The 19,116-nt window shown below is 39.9% G+C and overlaps 1 protein-coding gene across 5 annotated transcripts in view; it reads right to left on the reverse strand.

Moving 5' to 3' along the window:
- The window catches only part of TENT2 (terminal nucleotidyltransferase 2), a 45,307-nt gene extending 26,642 nt beyond the window's left edge, over positions 1–18,665 (reverse strand). Inside the window, exons 1-9 of one of the 5 annotated variants that reach the window (XM_055699181.1) lie at positions 18,528–18,655; positions 17,859–18,080; positions 15,871–16,059; positions 15,098–15,214; positions 12,123–12,372; positions 10,898–11,012; positions 10,686–10,777; positions 9,825–9,891; positions 2,418–2,487 (exon numbers count right to left, since the gene is read on the reverse strand). In XM_055699181.1, the coding sequence (XP_055555156.1) occupies positions 2,418–2,487; positions 9,825–9,891; positions 10,686–10,777; positions 10,898–11,012; positions 12,123–12,372; positions 15,098–15,214; positions 15,871–16,022 (863 nt within the window). In that variant the 5' untranslated portion in view covers positions 16,023–16,059; positions 17,859–18,080; positions 18,528–18,655. Of the gene's footprint in view, positions 1–2,417; positions 2,488–9,824; positions 9,892–10,685; positions 10,778–10,897; positions 11,013–12,122; positions 12,373–15,097; positions 15,215–15,870; positions 16,060–17,858; positions 18,081–18,484 lie in introns of all 5 variants that reach the window. The other 4 variants (XM_055699180.1, XM_055699182.1, XM_055699184.1 and 1 more) reach the window with 4 other exon arrangements.
- Between the last annotated feature and the right edge of the window lie 451 nt (positions 18,666–19,116).

Consider the following 19,116-nt stretch of genomic DNA (forward strand, 5'->3'; position numbering starts at 1 on the left):
AAGTGAAAAAAGTTTTGTACTGTTGGGACTCAAGTTCTACTAAAGGCACTAAAGGAGACGAAAAGGGTCAACTGCACATAGATGTGGCAGAAAAGGATCCTTTTGCATCCTCTGTAGTGCAGAAACTTGTTCATTAATAAAAAGCTTGTCTGGTAGTAGAGCCAGCATCAGAATTATTTTCTGCGAAAGACTGAAAAAAAAAATTTAAGTCTTTAAGTGCAATGGATCTTCTCTGATTGTTACAGCCCAAAAAACCCCCCACCTTTAAGAGGTAAAAGGACAACAACCACAAACTGAATGCTTTCTCACTCACCAAATCAAAGTGGGAAATGGCAGTTTTCAGGTATATATGGACCATTGGCAATACCTTAGAATTGAGATGCAGAGATACCACCCACTGAATTCTACTATCTTCTCCCAGCAGCTGGGCATCAAAAAAACTTGCTTCCACAGGAAGCTTGTGACGTTTAGCTTCTGGTTTTTGCTAAAATAAGCTTAATGCCCCAAGTACAGAATATCCAATCCATTTTTCAAGACCTCTGTGAAAAAATGAATCAGTGTGCATATATGTATATATATAAGTCTACAAAAGACAGAGGCCAATCAGAGACTGCAAAGAGACAGATGCTTAAATAAAAAGAGAAAATATGTGGGGAGGTGACAGGTTACATAAAATAGAAATAGAAAAAAAAAAAAAAAAAGATCCCCAACCTAAAGTCACATCATTCCCTACAGCCCCCCTTGTCCAGAAAAACAACACAGGAAACCAAATGGTGAACAGCACTTCTTTTCTCCGAAAAATGTGATGGGCAGCTTCTAGTCTAAGAACATTGTACTTTGATTTAGTAGGAAATAAAGAATTCTTTAAATCCTGTCTGTAAGGTATATGAATATCGTGACTTACTACTTTTGGCAAGTGACTGTAGTATGGACTATAAATGCCTATAAAAAGACTTCAGTCTTCTGACACAATCACTTCCATACTTAGGCTTCTTTTAAAAGTTTATTTTCTGCTTTTAAAATGGGATAAAATATTCTTGCTATAATCCCACAATTTATTCAATATTTGTACCAGTAATTTACCATTCTAAGTATCTATGAAAAGACAACATTGTTATATGTAGCTGAGCCATATAATGCAAATTTTGCCTTGACAAGTTTTAATACTTTCAGAAAGTATGGGAGAAGTAACCTTTTGTACTGTTAGAGGAGAAAGTTACTAGATAAAAATTACTCAAATTTTTAAAAGGTAGGCAAGTATACAGAAGTAAATACAGGATTTGGTGTAAAGCAAATGTTACATAATCTCAGATGCAAGAAAAGCTTAAATTAGTATTTGTTAGTTCAAACTGTAAACACGACAGATTCAGTTTTATCACAGCAGGATTTCTGCCCCGATAAAAGTACACTGTGATAAAAGCATATTGTGATACACTTTTATGAAGAGAGGCCAGAGAAATTGGCTTATTTGTTTTTAAATACAGAGCCTGAGTTGCAAAATTTTAGAAGCTATAGGCAGGGTAATATAGTTAGATACAAGACAGTTGTTCAAAGTTCTAAAATAAAGAACAGTCAAATCACATTATTACATGAAGATGATACATGTAAGTCTTACAAAATCTAAGCCCATAGATACCGGAAGGTTTTAACATTGTACTCAGACTCCCAATCAGAGTGCTTTACACAACGTTCTCCTCTGTCAGATACTTTTATCACACACAGTAAGAGCTGCACTACTCTCTGTCCTAGTACATTCCTCTTGATTACTCATTTTCATGTCTTCATGATGAAGACAGAACAACATACAACACATGCACTTCTCTCCAATTACTTCCCCATTCTAAAAAAGAGGCCACAAAATTAGTACCTAAACCTATAAACAGAACATGCAATACCACTACCTTAAAAAGAATACCTTTCTAGAAGACAGAATATATTCTTCTAAAATGAACAAAAACTTCTGAATCAAGAAAATAATGTCATCACAAGAAACTAAAGTTTGTTTTAATGTTGTTTGTATAGTGTAAATGCTGTGAGTTAGTCTTTAAATAGCTCAATAGTCATATTTGCACAGCCAAAATTATGTTTCACAACAGTTTTCCTCCCACCTTTGTTCTTCTGTCATGAACGATTTATCAACTGCAGTGTGCTATTTACAAATAACCCACAGAAATATGTGATGTACTGCTACTAATTCACATCAAAGAAACTAAACAGCATCTCAACCACATGAGGTGTTTCAGGCCATCAAGGAACTAAGCTGACTGCCACTGCACACTAGTCATACAAATTTGTAATAGTATAGTACAACACAAATAAACAAAGCATGACTTCAGTGGGACTATGCATACGGACAGTACCTATATAGAGTATTTTCCTGTGCCAGTCTAAAAAATGATGTTGAAATGAATACTTGCCTGACTTTATCCCTGAACTTCACTATCGGCACTTTTGCTCGAATCAGCTGAGGTCGCTCAATGTAGCTTGCTGGAAGGGAGAAAATTATGCAATTAAGTTTCATGTAAGATGCTGATCTTGAAGAAAGATCCTAAAGAAGTCATATTGAGTGATTCATAGCAAATAGTAGCTTATTAAATTTAGCATAAATATTCTCAGAAGGGTTGTGCTAAACTAAGTAACCCTCAGCAACTGCAAAAATACAACCTAGTAAAGCGTGTGAAAAAAAACCCACCCTGCAGTAAACATTAGAAAAAAACATTAGTGCATTAGTTTTGTGTGAGAAGTATATTCAATAAATTGGAACATAAGGAATGCAGTTCTACAATGTTTTCACTAAGCAGCACTTGTAATAGAAATCCTGATACTTAAGATTCAAAAAGAAGGGAGCAAGAACACATCTATCCAGGATGGCCAGACACTTAAGCCAAGTGCTACATTGTAGCAACAGGCATATGATAAGCTTTTTAATTGTGTCGTTTGCTTAATAGTACAGATCATGTATTTTATTGATAAAAAATAACATAACTATGTATTCATTATGCACCAATTATGCTTAACGCTTCCTTGAAAAAATATTTGACTGATAAAGTACATACCAAGAAACATGTTTCCTATTGAATTTTTACTGAAAAAAGGAACACACTTTCCAGCAAAGATGGAATAAGCTTTAACTGCCTTTTGCTTTAATGGTGCTAGGACATGCAACAAGTATACAATCACAGGATCGCACCTCAGATGATTATCCACACAGTACAGACACACAGGCTCAATGCCAGACCATCCAAACCCAAACATACTGAACTCTGCCAGACTTGTACACTGCCACCTAACGCACCTTTGCAACTCAGCTCCCCAACGCTGTTGCATCAGTCATTATCTGCTGTTTCCTTATTCTTGATGGTACCTCGGGCTATATTTCATAGTTGTCCATAACCCTGAATGTTTAATGTGCCCCAGAAAGTAATGGAAAAGACAAATAAAAGCAAAGCCCGTAGGTTACACAATTTAAATTTGGGCAAAAGGCATGATTTCAGTGATTTCTTCTGTTGCTTGATCTAGGACCACAAGATTTGTTGCACAGTCTAGGTCCATATCTAACATGATACACTCCCCTTGTTTCTATAAATTAACCTCTAATTAGCATAAAATGACAAAGCTAGAAGTAACACTGATGAAAAATAACCTTAAATAAAAGCTGATTTTCACTTTTTTTTTTCTGGGGGGGTGGGGGGGGGGGAGTGTAATTAAGAGGCATTTCTATCAGTTTGGATAGCAACCATGGTTACACAGTATCATCCCCATTGTGTCTAGATGACAACTTCAGGTTTGGTAAAACTTACTGTGCAGTATTAAACTAAAACAAATTTTTCTTTTTATTCTGAGACTTCCTGGAAGTGTTTTATGGCTATGCTTGATGGTAGATACGGGCCTATGTCTAGGTATGCCTATATTTGACACAAGGTAATCCTTTATCTGGATTTTAATGCATTGTATTATCTTAAGCAACACACAGACTGGCACGATGCGTTGTATTATCTTAAGCAACACACAGACTGGCACTCAAAACCAGAGATAATCTTACTAACTTCCTAATGTTAAAGGAAGAATCTTAACAACTCCATGTTTATTGAGCGTACAGTCTAATATAACTAATGTCTCCTCTTTCTAGGTGCACCTGCAGACACATCTAATCACCCCTCCTTCAACTTCCCATAACATTCTTAAAATGGAGCTATAAAGCGTGTACAGCTCCCTGCCTCCTTTCCGTTCACTACCAAATTTAAGACAAAGATACCCAACACATTAGCACATGGTAGACAACAGTGTGTATCTATCTGCATACCACAGCAATTCAACTTTCCTCACTATGACCTTTCTCAAGTGCCCTTCAGTAGTCAATTGAGCTCGTTCTAGTGGCAATCCACTTCCAAACACATCCTTGTCTGAAAATGCCTCCCAACACTTGATGGATGCTTGTGCCAAATTAGTTGGCTAAGAAATAATTTTAAAAAAAGTATCACAAAACATATTTCCAATCTGTTTCCCACGGTGAAACAAAGCAAAGACAATGTTAGAAGACAGTAACTTGCTGCTAGTACCCTTTTTCTTGGCTCATACCAATAACACTTCGCAGAATCTCTATTGTACATTAGATTGACTGTTTCTTCCCTTGTTATGTATGACAAACATAGGATCTGGAATTCTGAAATACATGCAGTTTGAGTAACTGCCTTACTAGGCTGACTATCTGACCTTGAAGCTATGACCAGAGGGCCTACACCAAAATACACATAAAAAATTCCACATAGCTGCTCCACAGTTTTGGGCACATCTATGAAAAAAGAAACACTGCCACTTCAGCTATAGTAAAAAAGAACATAACCCCTTCAAAGAGGACTAAGCAGTGTTTCCTAAATAACCTACTCATGCAGAATTTCAGATTAAGCAACTTTAGTCTCTCTTTTCTTTTACTATATAAGACTAAGCAATTGTACAAAATATTAATCCCAAGCATGGTATATGACAAAAAGATCTTTAGCACCCTGCACAAGTAGACTGCTCTCATCGATAGGGTTATATTATAGAAACTAGCTGACACCAATGTTTGAATCCAGAGTCCTGAAGATTCTAGGAGCGTACCGCCTGGCACAGGATGAATTCATGGTTGATAGGCATTCACTCACCCACCAGCATCATCCCCCAAGATCCTTCATTTAAGTTGCGTTCCCTTGCCTGTCCTAGGTGTTGCACATTCCCCACTAGACAAACCACTTAGCAAATTCCACTCCAATATCCTAGTCTCAACACCACTTCATCTCTTTGTGTAACTAAGAGAAAATGAGCTTTTTGTTATTTAGTCAGATAGGAAAGACCAGTCAACCAAGTACTGCTAAGCTGTTTTTCAAATGAATCTTGCCTAAATAAATCTGAAGAAAGTAATTAGTTTGATGTTTACTCTCAGTGGTTTGAATTATACTCTCTTCAATACTGCTAACCTTACAGGTCTCTACTTCAGGAGAAACCCAATACATACCTTTAAGACTAACACGTCACACAAAACCAGTAAGTATCAGAAGCTTTTTCCTACTTTACTAGACTGTTCAAAAATAAAAGAACACCTTCATTTCAGTCAGTACTCTAGATGCAGAATGACAATATAGAAGAGTCTCTGCTCTGAGATTTTAGAAGATTGGGAAGAATATAGGGAATGTGGTCGGAACATGCAGGGAGGCAATGAGGAAGGCTAAGGTCCATTTGGAATTAAATTGGGGTGGTGGGGTGGGGGAGTGGCGCAGAGCAAGGACAACAAGAAGGGCTTCTTCAAGCACATCAGCAGGAAAAGGATGACTAGGGAAAATATGCGCCCGCTGCTGAATGAGGTGGGTTCCCTGGTGACAAAGGACAGACAGAAGGCAGTTACTGAATGTCTTCTTTGCTTCAGTCTTCACTGCCAAGGCCGGCCCTCAGGAATCCCAGACCCTGGAGGCAGGAGAAGGAGTCGGAGAAAGAAAGACTTCCCCTTGGTCAAAGGACTATGTCAGAGATCACTTAAGCAAACCTGACACCCACAGATCCATGGGCCCCCATGGGATGCACCCCTGAGCACTAAGGGAGCTGGCAGATGTTAATGCCAAGCCCCTCTCCATCATCTTTGAAAGGTCATGGAGGACAGGAGAGGTACCTAAGGGCTGGGGGAAAGCCAGTGTCGCTCCTGTCTTCAAGAAGGGCGAGATGGAGGACCCAGGAAACTACAGGTCAGTCAGCCTCACCCCCATCCCTCGAAAGGTGATGAGAACAGCTCACGCTGGAGGCCATCTCAAAGCACGTGTAGGAAAGGAAGGTCATCAGGAACAGTCAGTGTGGGTTCACCAAAAGGAAACTGTGCCTGTCCAACCTAATAGCCTTCTATGATGGAATGACTGGGCTGGGTAGGCAAGGGCAGTGGGTGTTGTCTACCTTGACCTCAGCACAGCTTTTTACACTGTCTCCCATAACATCCTCATGGGTAAGCTCAGTAAGTTAGATGAGCAGGCAGTGAAGTGGATTGAGAACTGGATGGATGGCAGAGCTCAGGGGGTTGTGATCAGCAGCACAGTCTGGCCGGAGGCCTGTAGCCAGCGGTGTGCCCCTGGGTCAGTACTGGGACCAGTCCTGGTCAACTTACTCATAAATGACACAGATGAAGGGACAGTGTCCCCTCAGCAAGTTGCTGATGATACAGAGCTGGGAGCAGGGGCTGATACCCCAGCAGGCTGCACTGCCGTTCAGTGAGACCTGGACAGGCTGGAGAGTTGGGCAGAGAGGAACCTGATGAAGTTCAGCAGAGGCAAGTGTAGGGTCCTGCACCTGGGGAGGGACAACCCCACGCACCAGCACAGGCTGGGGCTGACCTGCTGGAAGGCAGCTCTGCGGAGAAGGGCCTGGGAGTGCTGGAGCACAGCAAGGTGCCCATGAGCCAGCAGTGTGCCCTGGTGGCCAAGGTGGCCAGTGGGATCCTGGGGGGATCAGGAGGAGCATGGCCAGCAGGTCCGGGGAGGTGATCCTCCCCCTCTGCTCTGCTCTGGTGAGGCTGCATCTGGAGTGCTAGAGCCAGTGGTGAGCTTCCCAGTTCAAGAGAGACAGGGAACAACTACTGGAGAGGGTCCAGCGAGGGCCACAAAGATGGTGATGGGGATGGAGCATCTCACTTCTAAGGAAAGGCTGAGGGAGCTGGGCCTGCTTAGCCTGGAGAAGACTGAGAGCAGATCTTACCACTGTCTACAAATATCTTAAAGGTGAGTGTCAAAAGGCTGGGGCCAGGCTCTTTTCAGTAGCGCCCAGCAACAGGACAAGGGGTAACGGGTACGAACTGCAATAGAGGAAGTTCCGTCTCAATATAAGGAAGAACTTCTTTACTTTGAGGGTGACAGAGCACTGTAACAGGCTGCCCAGAGAGGTTGCAGAGTATCCTTCTCTGGAGACATTCAAAATCTGCCTGGATGCAAGTCTGTGCAACTTGCTCTAGAAGAACCTGCTTTAGCAGTGGGTTGGACTAGATGATCTCCAGTGGTCCTTTCCAACCCTGACCATTCTGTGATTACCTTAAGAGTACAGGATAGCATCATACATATTAATGGGACAGCAAAAACTTAAAAATAATGATCAGAAGAAGCTTTATACCTTTTAAGTGGCTAAAAAGCCCATGCAGTAAAATTCAGAATACTGTTGGAATTAAGTTGCAACTAATAAAGAAGTTTGGTACAGACAAATCTTACAGTTGCTTGTGCACAGCAGCAGCATACATGTACTGCTAACCTTTTAAAAGTTGTAAATCTAGAACTCTGGTTCAAGCTGAAGTAACATCTCAAAAGAATTACAGTTTCTGTAGGCTTTTTCTTTACATGTATGTACTTGTAGATCCCACGCTTGATGATTAAGTGGCAGTTCACTTCTGAAAACAGTAGAAGGTAGGAATTAACTTAAAAAACTGCATTAAGTTATGTGCAAGTTCTGTTAAAAAAGAACTTCGTAGCCAATCTAGAGCTGACAACGAACAGCCATTTCTAAGCACATAAACCTGAATCCACAAACACACAGGAGCACCAACAGGACACCACTTAAATGCATACTGCTAAGACTTCTCCAGAGGTGAAGAAAAAGTGTATGAAGGACTTAGCTTCTGAAATCTAGCCTGCTGGAACTCCCTCCCTGTCCCCAACCAAAAACAACCCACAGGCTGTTTTGAAATTATGGATGACAGCAACTGTATTTACTTACGTGAGCTTTAATTAAAATAACTGGGCAACAACCCTTGTTTCAGAATTACTGAACCTTAGCATAGTTGAGCTACAGTTTGTAAATAAACTAAACCCAAATGGAAGGATCCATATAGCAAAGTCTTTTCATTTTCAGTCATGAACATTTTCAAAGAACTTTTGTTTATCTGTTCTATCCACAGAACATCTATACAAAAACACAAGGACAGATGGCTAGGTACAGGAATTCATGCTTCATGATGTTAGCATCACTAAGGTCATGAAGAGATGATCAAAGGGGTCTATACCATAATGGAGACAGTATGACAAGAGCAGTAGTATCAGCAGTGTTTTGTCCTGCCTCACCTTCCAAAGAACATTTTTAATTAAATGAAGCTGACCAAAGGCACTTGCAAGATACAGAGAATTAGCAAAGCATCAAAAATGCACAACGGCCCAAAAAACTTTCAGGGATCACTTGCACATGACCATTATTAGCTGATACTCATATTGTCTGGCAAACAAACATTTTTTTTTGATGTTTGATGTTTAGACATTGATTTTATCTAAAGCTCTGTCATAGAACACAACCTCTTGAAAAAGGTTTATTCAGGTGCTCCCTTTCTGACCCCTGAAAACACACCTGTTCTATCACTGTGCTTCTCAGGAAGCACTAGAATGACTTGCATCCTTGGCAAACCCAGACTAAGTTCTGGACTCCTTACGAAAACACCAATGTGCAACAGTAATAAGCCATTAAATATCAGATGCTTATTCTGTGATGGATCTATTAAGTCTCTCCAAGTGAGCTGTTGAAATCTGGGTATGCACACCTGCCAGGGAAGAAATTTTAAAGTCTGCATTTAAATTCATGGTTTGTTCCTTTTACCATTGCAGGATTGTTCAGAGCAGCAATATAAAGAATGGCATCAAAGATTATGATGAGAAATCTGAGAAGCAGGGGGACACAGTCACTGGTATCAATAAATGACAAGGTTTTTTTATAATTCAAAGGATGGTACAAAAGCCTCTTTGAAGTAGGAGGCTTTCACGTTTAAGTCAAGAACTGCCCATGTGAATTCTTCATCTGAAGGGATTCTGAAAAACAACTTGTAAGAACTATGAATTGACATGTTTCTCCTGTATGTCTTGGTACTGTCGACATGTTATAATTTTTTGACTAGGCACCCAATTATTTCACTGGTACCAAGCCCCTCCCCACACACCCCCCAAAAAAACCCAAAACATTTCTACACTGTGTACTGTGAGTAACACCTTATTTTACAAAAGTATTGTCCCCAGGAAGGCACTGCAATCTAGTAAAGTAGTAAGAATTCAGTAACAGGTTTCCCAAACAGAAATCTACTTTCACACCCGCTGCTCAAATTGTGGTCCACGATTCAAAAGTCATTTTAGATGCTACCTGTTCTTCAAGTCCCCTATTTTACAAGGCAACCTTTATGCTTTTCTAATAACTATCCACCAGCACCAAGTAATATTACCAAATATTATCATTTTTCTCCAAACAAACTGTATTAGAAGCTAGTCAAGATGCAGTTACAGTTTTGCATCAATACTTCTACCAGAACTGCCCATAATCTTACCACCTCACTGCAGCCGGAAACTTACAAAGTTTAGTACTGAAGAGGTTTTTGACTAAGTTGAGTATTTGCCTTGCTTCAGTCTTCTGATTTACCTGAAATATGGTATTAAAATTAAAGAAACAGGTTGGTATATCTCATTTAGATATTTCCAGTAAGCATGCTTTACTTTTCAAATAAAACTAATTCTCAGAATAAAACATGAACTTGTATACTAACAAATTCCACTGCCTACATACACATTTAGTGCGGCAAATGTCAGACAGAACAATTCATATTCAATATAAAAAGTAACTATCAGACATTCAAAAATCATAGAACTTGATAAGAACCTAGTCCCACCTACACAAAAATGTCCTTTTCTTCCTTTTCGATGACGTTTCAATTCTTTCAAAATTATGCTCTATTTAGATCTTTTTATTACATCTTTTCTCTCAACTTAAGTTCTACTCAAGTATTTTCTTTTACCAAAAATAAAGATATTTTGCAGATCAAATTCCTTCTTATTCCTGCTCACAAAAATTAGTTGCTAAAAAGTTAAATCATTAAGTAAAAAAAATAATTGTACTTATTAAAAGTTGTTCCTGCATCTAAAATGAGTTAAGAGTTTTCTAAATAATTTTCTTGATGATTCTAGGGAATTTGCTTCTCTGTTTTGCTGGGCATTTTTCACTTATGGAGTGCAGGTAACACTTATTTTTTTAATGTTTCATTGGGTTAAATTCATATTTGTGACGTTACTGGCCACATAGTTCATAGCTATTACGAGTGCAAAAATATGTTATCAAAAGAATTTGACAATTAGTTTCTCTGTTTAGAATCTAGATTTATAAAAGCCCGTACTTTATAAAAACAGACTTTGTTTCAACTATGTATGTTCATTACTTACTGGTTCTTCTTTAATGACCAGACACAAGTCACCATCACTGCTACGAGTGCCAAACCCGTTCAGTGAGGACCCAACCAAAAAGAGTCTGCTCCCTGTAACAGAAGAATCACAGAATAAAAATTCATGTGACATATCATGGTTTAAAAGGAAGGAAGAACCGCAAACCTGAAAAACATTGAAACTGATATTAAGTAATCAAATGCAAAACATACGTGGAAAAATGTGCTGAATTTCTCTCTGGAGTTCTATTCTGCAGAGCTCTTTTCTGTTCAAATCACAGTTCTTTTGCTGATACACTTGAAACAAGTCCAAAACCTGCTGACTTAACTTGACACACACATTCAAAAAGCAAAGACAGAGAAAAGTGAACATTCATTCCTGCCAGAGATGCAATTACATGAAACACAGAAGACTGCATTAAAAAAAAAAATACCCAGCATAATTTTTTATGACCTATTCCATTGTCTAGGGTTTTAGTGCACTTGAATTCATATTGAACAACTCCCTAGAAGAAATTTCTGCAAGGTTTTTATATTTAAATTGTTCTATCTGTTGTAAAGTATCTATCCACAGGAAATAATTTTTGCCTCATCAGTATCTGCAGCCTTTCAGGGAATAAGCAGGGAAAGACCAGAGATATCTTCTGCTGACTTTAACATCAACAGTTTGCCTACCAATAATAGGGAGAAAAATAAATATTAAAACTTATTTGTTAGCTTTTTTATCCCACAGAAACTATTAAAGAAGTAGTCAGACCTTTGGTGGAAGGAGGCACTAACTGCTTCTCTTTCACAACACTGTTATATGCTATAATCAACAGGCATATTGATACTAAAAAACCCTTTCACACTGGTGCAGATCAAGTATGAGGACTGATTAGCCACATGCTTTTCATCTAACTAAAAAAAGAAAAAAACCTGAGTTCCAACTGCACTGCCCACCTAAAAAAGGCATCCTCTTCTGTGTGTAGAACAGCTAGGACAGTAACTTTTTATCTTTTTCTGGAGACAGGCAGAGAACGTCTTTACAGGTCCAACACTATTTTTTCAGAATGGGCTTCTCTGCCATTACTAGGGCGGGTTTTCTTTCATCAAGACTCTCCCTACCCCCAGACATGTGACAAATGCACCATCCCTCCAATTTCTGCTTCCTGGAGCAGGCAATTTTCCTGACATTAGTATGGAAACCAAACAACATAAGCAAACACCACCCCTACTCCCCAGAAATGCTCCAAACCCAAACACACACAAGGAGACTATAAAGGACCACAGTGGCAGCTACATTTATTGAAATGTAACCTTCTAATGACAGCTCAGCAATAGAGATGCTATGACATATTTAAGAACCTTGCAGAAATTTTTGTGGTCTCCCACAGAACCACTTGCATGCTGCCTACTCAGAAGACAGATGTAAAGCACAGGCATAGAAAGATATTACCTTATCTTTGGCCGCAGGGAGCGTGGTTTCTGTAAGATCTGGAAATATAGTATCTTGCAATAGACTGGCACATCCACCTAAATCTTGTACGTTACGTGTATTGAACAGTGGAGATGGAATTGATCCTGGAAAGAAGTATCTACATCCCCCTGGTAAAGGCACTGCTTGGTTAGCTACAGTTGTTTGAGGACGTTGTGAATGAAACCGCTGCCGTTTGGCATCATGCGGCGCACTTTCTACACTTAGTCTCCTAGAGAGAGAGAGAGAGAGAGAGAGAAAGAAAGAAATCCCTCTAGTTTGCAAGCTCCAGTCTACGATCAGAAGAAAGTTGCTATAAAGTACAAATATCAATGCTTAATTATGTGACTATTTCACTAAAAGCAAGTATTCTACTGAACAAAAGGTGTCCATCCTAGATATTAGGTGAAATAAACCTGGAATGGGAAAAGAGAATGTACAACTGTAAAAGTGCAGCCACCCGTGAAGTGAATTGATGCAACTACTTTACAAGAGTGTCTGTACTAACCGGTTTAAACCTAAATGGCAAGTTCAGCTAAGCAAGGACACCTTGAAAAGTTATCACAGTAGTTCAGGGACAACATACTTTTTTTTTTTTTAAAAAAAAAAAAGATACACAGACTATGTAAAGGTACTTTTCTTTTAAATTCACGTAAGTGCAGTGAGAAGTTTTGTGGAGTTCTGAATACCCAGTGATTAATGAATTCAGCAGTTGGGAGGAGAGAAAAAGAAATATCACAATAGCAATTCAATGTAGCATTTGCCAGTGTCTTAGATTATACAGACAGTAAACCATGTAATCTAGGCAAGAAAGAAACACTACATTTGGCAAATAGAACTAACAATGATATTAAGCTAGACGCGTCATAAACCTGAAGTCTCAGTTTCAAACACTGGTCTGTATATCTTCATTACGTTGTTTGTCACAGGAACTCAAATATATTTGAAGAGATACACTGGTATTACACTTTGGCGTCTTAACTATTCATTAAGAAAAAGCTGAAAAGCTGATCAGTGGCCGAATACTGTGGCCCATCCACAGTAAAGAATATTCATGCTTTGTTTATACGTCAAGTATTGCATAAAGTTAACCAGTATGGGGGTAATCATACATTCTTCTAATTAAAGAGCATGTAATCAAATGTTCATGTGTGTCAACAAATGAAATATTAGTAAAACCATAGTAATTTCTTGTAGTCAGAAAAGCTGGAATCAAAGTAGTTTGGGGACCTGAACAGACAGTATTACTAATAACAAAAATTTAACTGAAGAGACCTCAAGCCATCATTTCAGTTTTCCAGTCTGAAAGAGGTTCTAATAACATTACCTTCCTGCAATCTTAAAGGAACTCATAACGTAACATTAAATCAAAGCACAATGCTGTTTCAGCGTATTTTGACTGAGAACTTGCATAAAATTATGTTCAGCAAATATACCTTAAGAAGAGTCAACTCAAGATCTAAGGATCAACTAGTTGACTGCAAACTTCCTAACATAGCATAGCTTTCCATAAACCAGACTGGTCAAGGGGAAAACATGCATGTAGCACCGAACCAGGAACTTTAGTTCATGTGACAGTTATAAGCTCAATTAAAGCTTAACACCATATACTTAATTCTATGTATTTTATGATCTGTTAAATCTGGAAGAGAAACAGCATACAGGAAATAGTTTTGAAGACAGATTACATAAAGCTTCCTCCCCATCAGCCAATTCACAGAATTATTACAAACACATTATCAACTACTATTTTTGAACTGCTAAGAAGTGACTTTTTCTAGAATGCTAAAAGAAAATAAAACCACACATTCATCTGAAATTCCTCCTTCTGTTGTAACTAAAGTAACAAAGGAAGTTATGTAAATTCAAGTAAGTTTAGGTTTTTTGAAAAGTAGAAAAACTATGTTTGAATAAAATTCAAAGAACTTACGTATGCCTGAATTTAGCACTTTGTGTTTGAAAAATAAAGGATCACGTAATTAAGAAAATCAGGAGAAATGTCTAGTGTGTCACCAGAAAAACATTACAATTTCCATAAAAGAGTGAGGGTACAGTCTTACTCTTGACAAACTAACAGGAAAAGAACACTCAATTATATTGACACAAACCCTTTTGCAGGCAAGCACACACAGCCTATGACCTATGAATGAAACTGAACACAAATACTGTGTTCAGGTTTGGGCCCCTCACTTCAAGAGGGACGTAGAGGTGCTGCAGCGTGTCCAGAGAAGGGCAACGGGGCTGGGGAAGGGTCTAGAAAACAAGTCTTATAAGAAGCGGCTGAGGGAACTGGGGTGGTTTAGTCTGGTGAGGAGGAGGCTCAGGGGGGACCTTACTGCTCTCTACAGCTGCCTCTCTCGAGAAATGGCTGGAGGCAGATGGGGGTGGGTCTCTTCTCCCAGACAACAAGTGACAGGATGAGAGAAAACAGCCTCAAGTTACACTGGGGAGGTTTAGTTTGGGTATTAGGAAAAAATTCTTCACTGCAAGGGTGCTGAAGCATTGGAACAGGCTGCCCAGGGAGGTGGTGGAACCAGCATCCCTGGAGATATTTAAAAAACATGTAGATGTGGTACTTAGTGGCATGGTTTAGTGGTGGACTTGGCAGTCCTGGGTTAACAGTTGGACTTGATGATCTTAAAGGTCTTTTCCAACCTAAATGATTTGATCATTCTATTACAGTATTAAAATAAAACATGTAAATCACAGTTCTGTAAGGCTACAACTGTTTGAAGAGAAAAAATACACATACTAAGTCACTTATGAGTACTACAGTTCTCAAAAGCAGGTACACGAATGCTTTAAAAAGCCATGACATGGCCTGTTTCATCAAAAAACATTTTATTCAGTACTGCAACTGCTAACGTAATCAAGTTGCACATGAAATTGGTATTAAGACAAGCTTCACCACAGGTACATTAAAAGCAGAATTAATCACATACACACAAATAACTTACTTTCTTGCTCGGAATGACATGGGGGCATCAGACATATGTCCTGGACTGCTATTTCTGCAAGTCATTGGCTGCAGTGTAACAGGTGGAGTAGTTGGAAGATTCCCACTGAAGAGAGCCCTGGAGAGACCACAGTCCATAACTGTTACTCATATGATAACCAAGATGCTTTTTATGGTTTAGTGGTTTTTCTTAAAGTGAATATTAAACTCAGCTAGTCCTGACATTTTTTTCTTAGAAGAAATACATCTGTCTTTTCTATTCAAAATGAAAAGGTATCTCAGTATGTAATATATTTTTCATTAATGAAACAGAAGATGGTCATTCTTCATAGCACATGTGTAAGAAGAGGTCAGTAAACAAATTAACTTTAGGTACTATTTAAATTTAAAGAGCCTAAAGAACACTTCAGTGTCTTCAAATCTAGCCCCAAGAATAAATGTTTCTTCCCCTTCTCATGTCCTCCCTGTTATCCTCAGTAAACAAATACAAATTAAGATCTTTAAAACTGAACTGTGGATTACCACCTCTAGTCAGTGCAATGGCATCTCATTCATTACGCACAATGCAGGAGAACATTAAAACTGCAGGTCACCAACAGAAATGTTACAGCTCTGTTTTTACACAACCCCTTCCTATTTTTTTTTTTAAAGTTTAACGCAGTTTAATGTTAAAAACAGTGAAACACATCCTCCATGAACAGAAATATTTCTTTTAAGAAACTGTTAACTCTCTTTTACAACCCAATCCCCACTATCAAATCTTACTGTACTTACTCTGTGTTCTGAAAATTAAACTGAGCATCCGTAACTTGCTGCTGAAAAAGAAAAGGTGGTATACTTAGACAAAGCTTATTGAAGAAATCACTCTGCTGTTGATATTTTGAAAGGAACTGTGGATGACTCAAATCATGGGATTTTGGAAACATCCTCCTTTGTACTTGAAGTGAACATGTATCCTTTCACCTACATTTAAAAAACAAAAAAGTAGTCAAAATTAGGCAACAAGAAATCCTAGTTACATTTTAAACTCTTGGTTAAAAATTCAAATAATCTAAAACGTATTTCCAGAAATTCCTTAAAAGAATTGTGATTGTGGGCTAGTTTTATCTCTTTTCAGGAGAAGACACCAAATAAAAATAGTATATTCTCCTCAGTTTCACAACTATTACTTCCTTTATTTATGTTTAAAAGTGTATTTTTATTTGGTCCCCTCCATTTTAAGTTTAATTTTAGAAAAATGACACGACACAAGACATAGTTTTTATCTGAAGGAAAAGTAACATATTATAGTGGAATATGTTTCTTATTTCAAACATTCCACAATGAGGTTCACAATATGTGTGAAGAAACACTTGACTACATCATAAAAACATGAAGATGCAGCTGATCATGAACTATAAGTAAAATTAATTTTTTTCAAGATATGATATGCAAAGAAGCAGTCAAATAATGACAACAATTGGAAAGTCAACTATCATGCTTTAAAAATGTCATATATATAGTGTAATTTTAATGTTTGTGCTTGCTGAATGGAATCCATGATAGAAAAAGGTAGGTTTACCATCTCCTAAATTTGAAATTTATCCTGGCACAACTGACTGCTATTTGGTCTTGTATCATTATATGCATTACACATTAGCAGAAACGTTGGATGAAAAAGAAAACCTTTGTCTCTGCAACAGGCTGAACTGTGCACTGCAACCACTTTGCAAATCATTAGTATTTTACCTTAAGCTCAACTTATATGCTGAAAACAAAAGTTCAGACTTTACACTGGAAAAAATGTATCAGAAGATTTTAAACACAAGGTATCAGTGCTGGACATTTCTCTTTGCTGCAGTGAAAACCTGACATTATTTTCAGGTTTCTTCATTTGTTTTTTATTGTCTTAAGCAGGAACTTTGCAACCAAAGATGTGTCACTGATAAACACAGTTGTACATGACTGATCTCAATACTCTGCATAACAATAGTTATCCAATTAGTGCAATACAGGGATTCAAATACAAGAAGATGACGTTTTTTCAAGCAACTTTTTGCTGGAACATTTAGAAGCCATAAGAACAATGGCAGTATTTCTCCAACTATTACACAAAAATCCTTTTATCAACCCAATACTACAGTAATACAATTGGAAAAAGTGCTGATAGGCCCACACCTTGGCATGGAAATCCTATCACCACGCAGCAATCTCTATTTGGAATAAAAATTTAAGTATCACTTTTGGGTTGTCTCAATTACCAAACTAAATATATATACACACACACAAAAAAATTTGTATAAACAGTTATATTAATAGGCATTCTCTCATGCACTGAAATAAAATTGGTTATTCCTAACTTTACTGTAGTAAGGTCTCACTGTTACCACAGCCATGATATCTCCTTTGAAGTGCTCTCTCCTAGCACTATGGACTGTTGTCATGTTTTAACCTCCTCAGACAGCTCCAACTGTCACTGCATGCAGCATTAGCATGGAACACAGGCAAATAAATACCAGGGAATTTATTTGGTCTGTCTTCATTCCTTACTCCCTGTGACAACAGCCCACACTAGCAAAGTCCAAGTACTACCTACATAGCCACTGCTGTATTAGAGCCAAAAAAAAGTTGACAAGATTAATGCCCTCACAGGCTTCTTTCTTTTTTTTTTTCTTGGGAGGGTGGGGCAGGGTAATATTACCTATTAATGAAAGTTACTTTGGGGATGTTTACTTTCAATTCTGCTGAACAAATAAATGCAAATTGCATGGCACGAAACCCACCTGATGCACTTAATCTGAATGATATTTGCATGCATCTGAACTTTTCCATTTCTAGCATGGACAGGCAATATAATACACACATCTCGTTCACCTCTGAGCAGCCTGGGCACTCTCAGCATCACACACAGTATACATAACCAGTTTATGGATATAATTCATCAGGATCAGAACCATGCGTCAGAATTCAAGATCGAGTTGCAAAAGTAACATGTTCATTTTAGCCTTTGAAGTTGTAGGCACCAGAAAGAAAAGCAACGAAGGCGTTACCTTCCCCAAACCAGAACCAAACCATGTAGCAACACTGCTGTCTCACTGCAGCTGCAAAGGCATTTACCATGACTCTCAGCAGGGACTACCTTGGTAGAAATTGCCTAGGTCTCCAAAAGGAGTTTTGCAACCACTACAACTCAGGTGCGCTTGTCCCATAGGGCACTTTTTCCAGGTAGGAGCGCACCCTCGGGGGAAGCCCACAGTGCCCGCCGGCAGGCTGCCCCGGCAGCCAAGCCCCAGCAGACAGGCCCCGGCACACCCGCTCCCGCGGCGCCCCGCCAGCCCTCAGCACCCCGCGGCCTAGCAGGCGGCGGCCGGGGCCACCCTCCGTTCCTCGGGCCCCAACCCCCCCGCACCTCTCCCCGTAGCAAAAGGGGACCCCCGCACCGCAAGACTCACTTAGGGTGGGGGCGAGGACAGGCGGCGTGGGCCCGCAGGCAGCACGGACCAAGCCCCTGGCTCGCACCCGTGCCACCGCAGCAGAGGCCCACAACACCCGGAAGCCCTTCCGGCTAGGGCCTCTCACCCGGATGAGGAGACTCGGGCAGGAAACGGCGGCTCCGCCCGCCTCTCGCACCGCTTTTTCCCCGCCGCACCGCGGGGCTCGTCGCCCTTAGCGGCACGGCGGGCCGTGGGGCCGGTGGTCGTTACCCGCCGGATAGGGCTGCCACCTCACCGGCGGGCTGGCGGCTGGGGTAGCTTCCCGGTGAGGTGCTAAGGGTGCGGAGAGGCGCGGGCAGCGCCGTGGGGTGGCGGCGGCCCCGTGCGGTGGCGGCGGTCCCTCCGTTCGGGCGCAGCTGTTCCCGGGAGGTGCCAGCCCGGCGCCTTACGCTGGGGCGGTAGCTGCACCGCGTCCGCCGTTACAGCTCCGCGCAGCCCCCTGCCCCGGCTGCCGTGGTTCGCCGGGGGTTTGTCCGGCAAGGGCCTGGCGGCCGGTCGGTGCTGCCGCGGGAGCAAGGGCAGAGGTGGCAGCTCACAGTGCTCCTCG

Source organism: Falco cherrug, chromosome Z (assembly GCF_023634085.1).
Source record: "Falco cherrug isolate bFalChe1 chromosome Z, bFalChe1.pri, whole genome shotgun sequence".
Classification (NCBI taxonomy): domain Eukaryota; kingdom Metazoa; phylum Chordata; class Aves; order Falconiformes; family Falconidae; genus Falco; species Falco cherrug.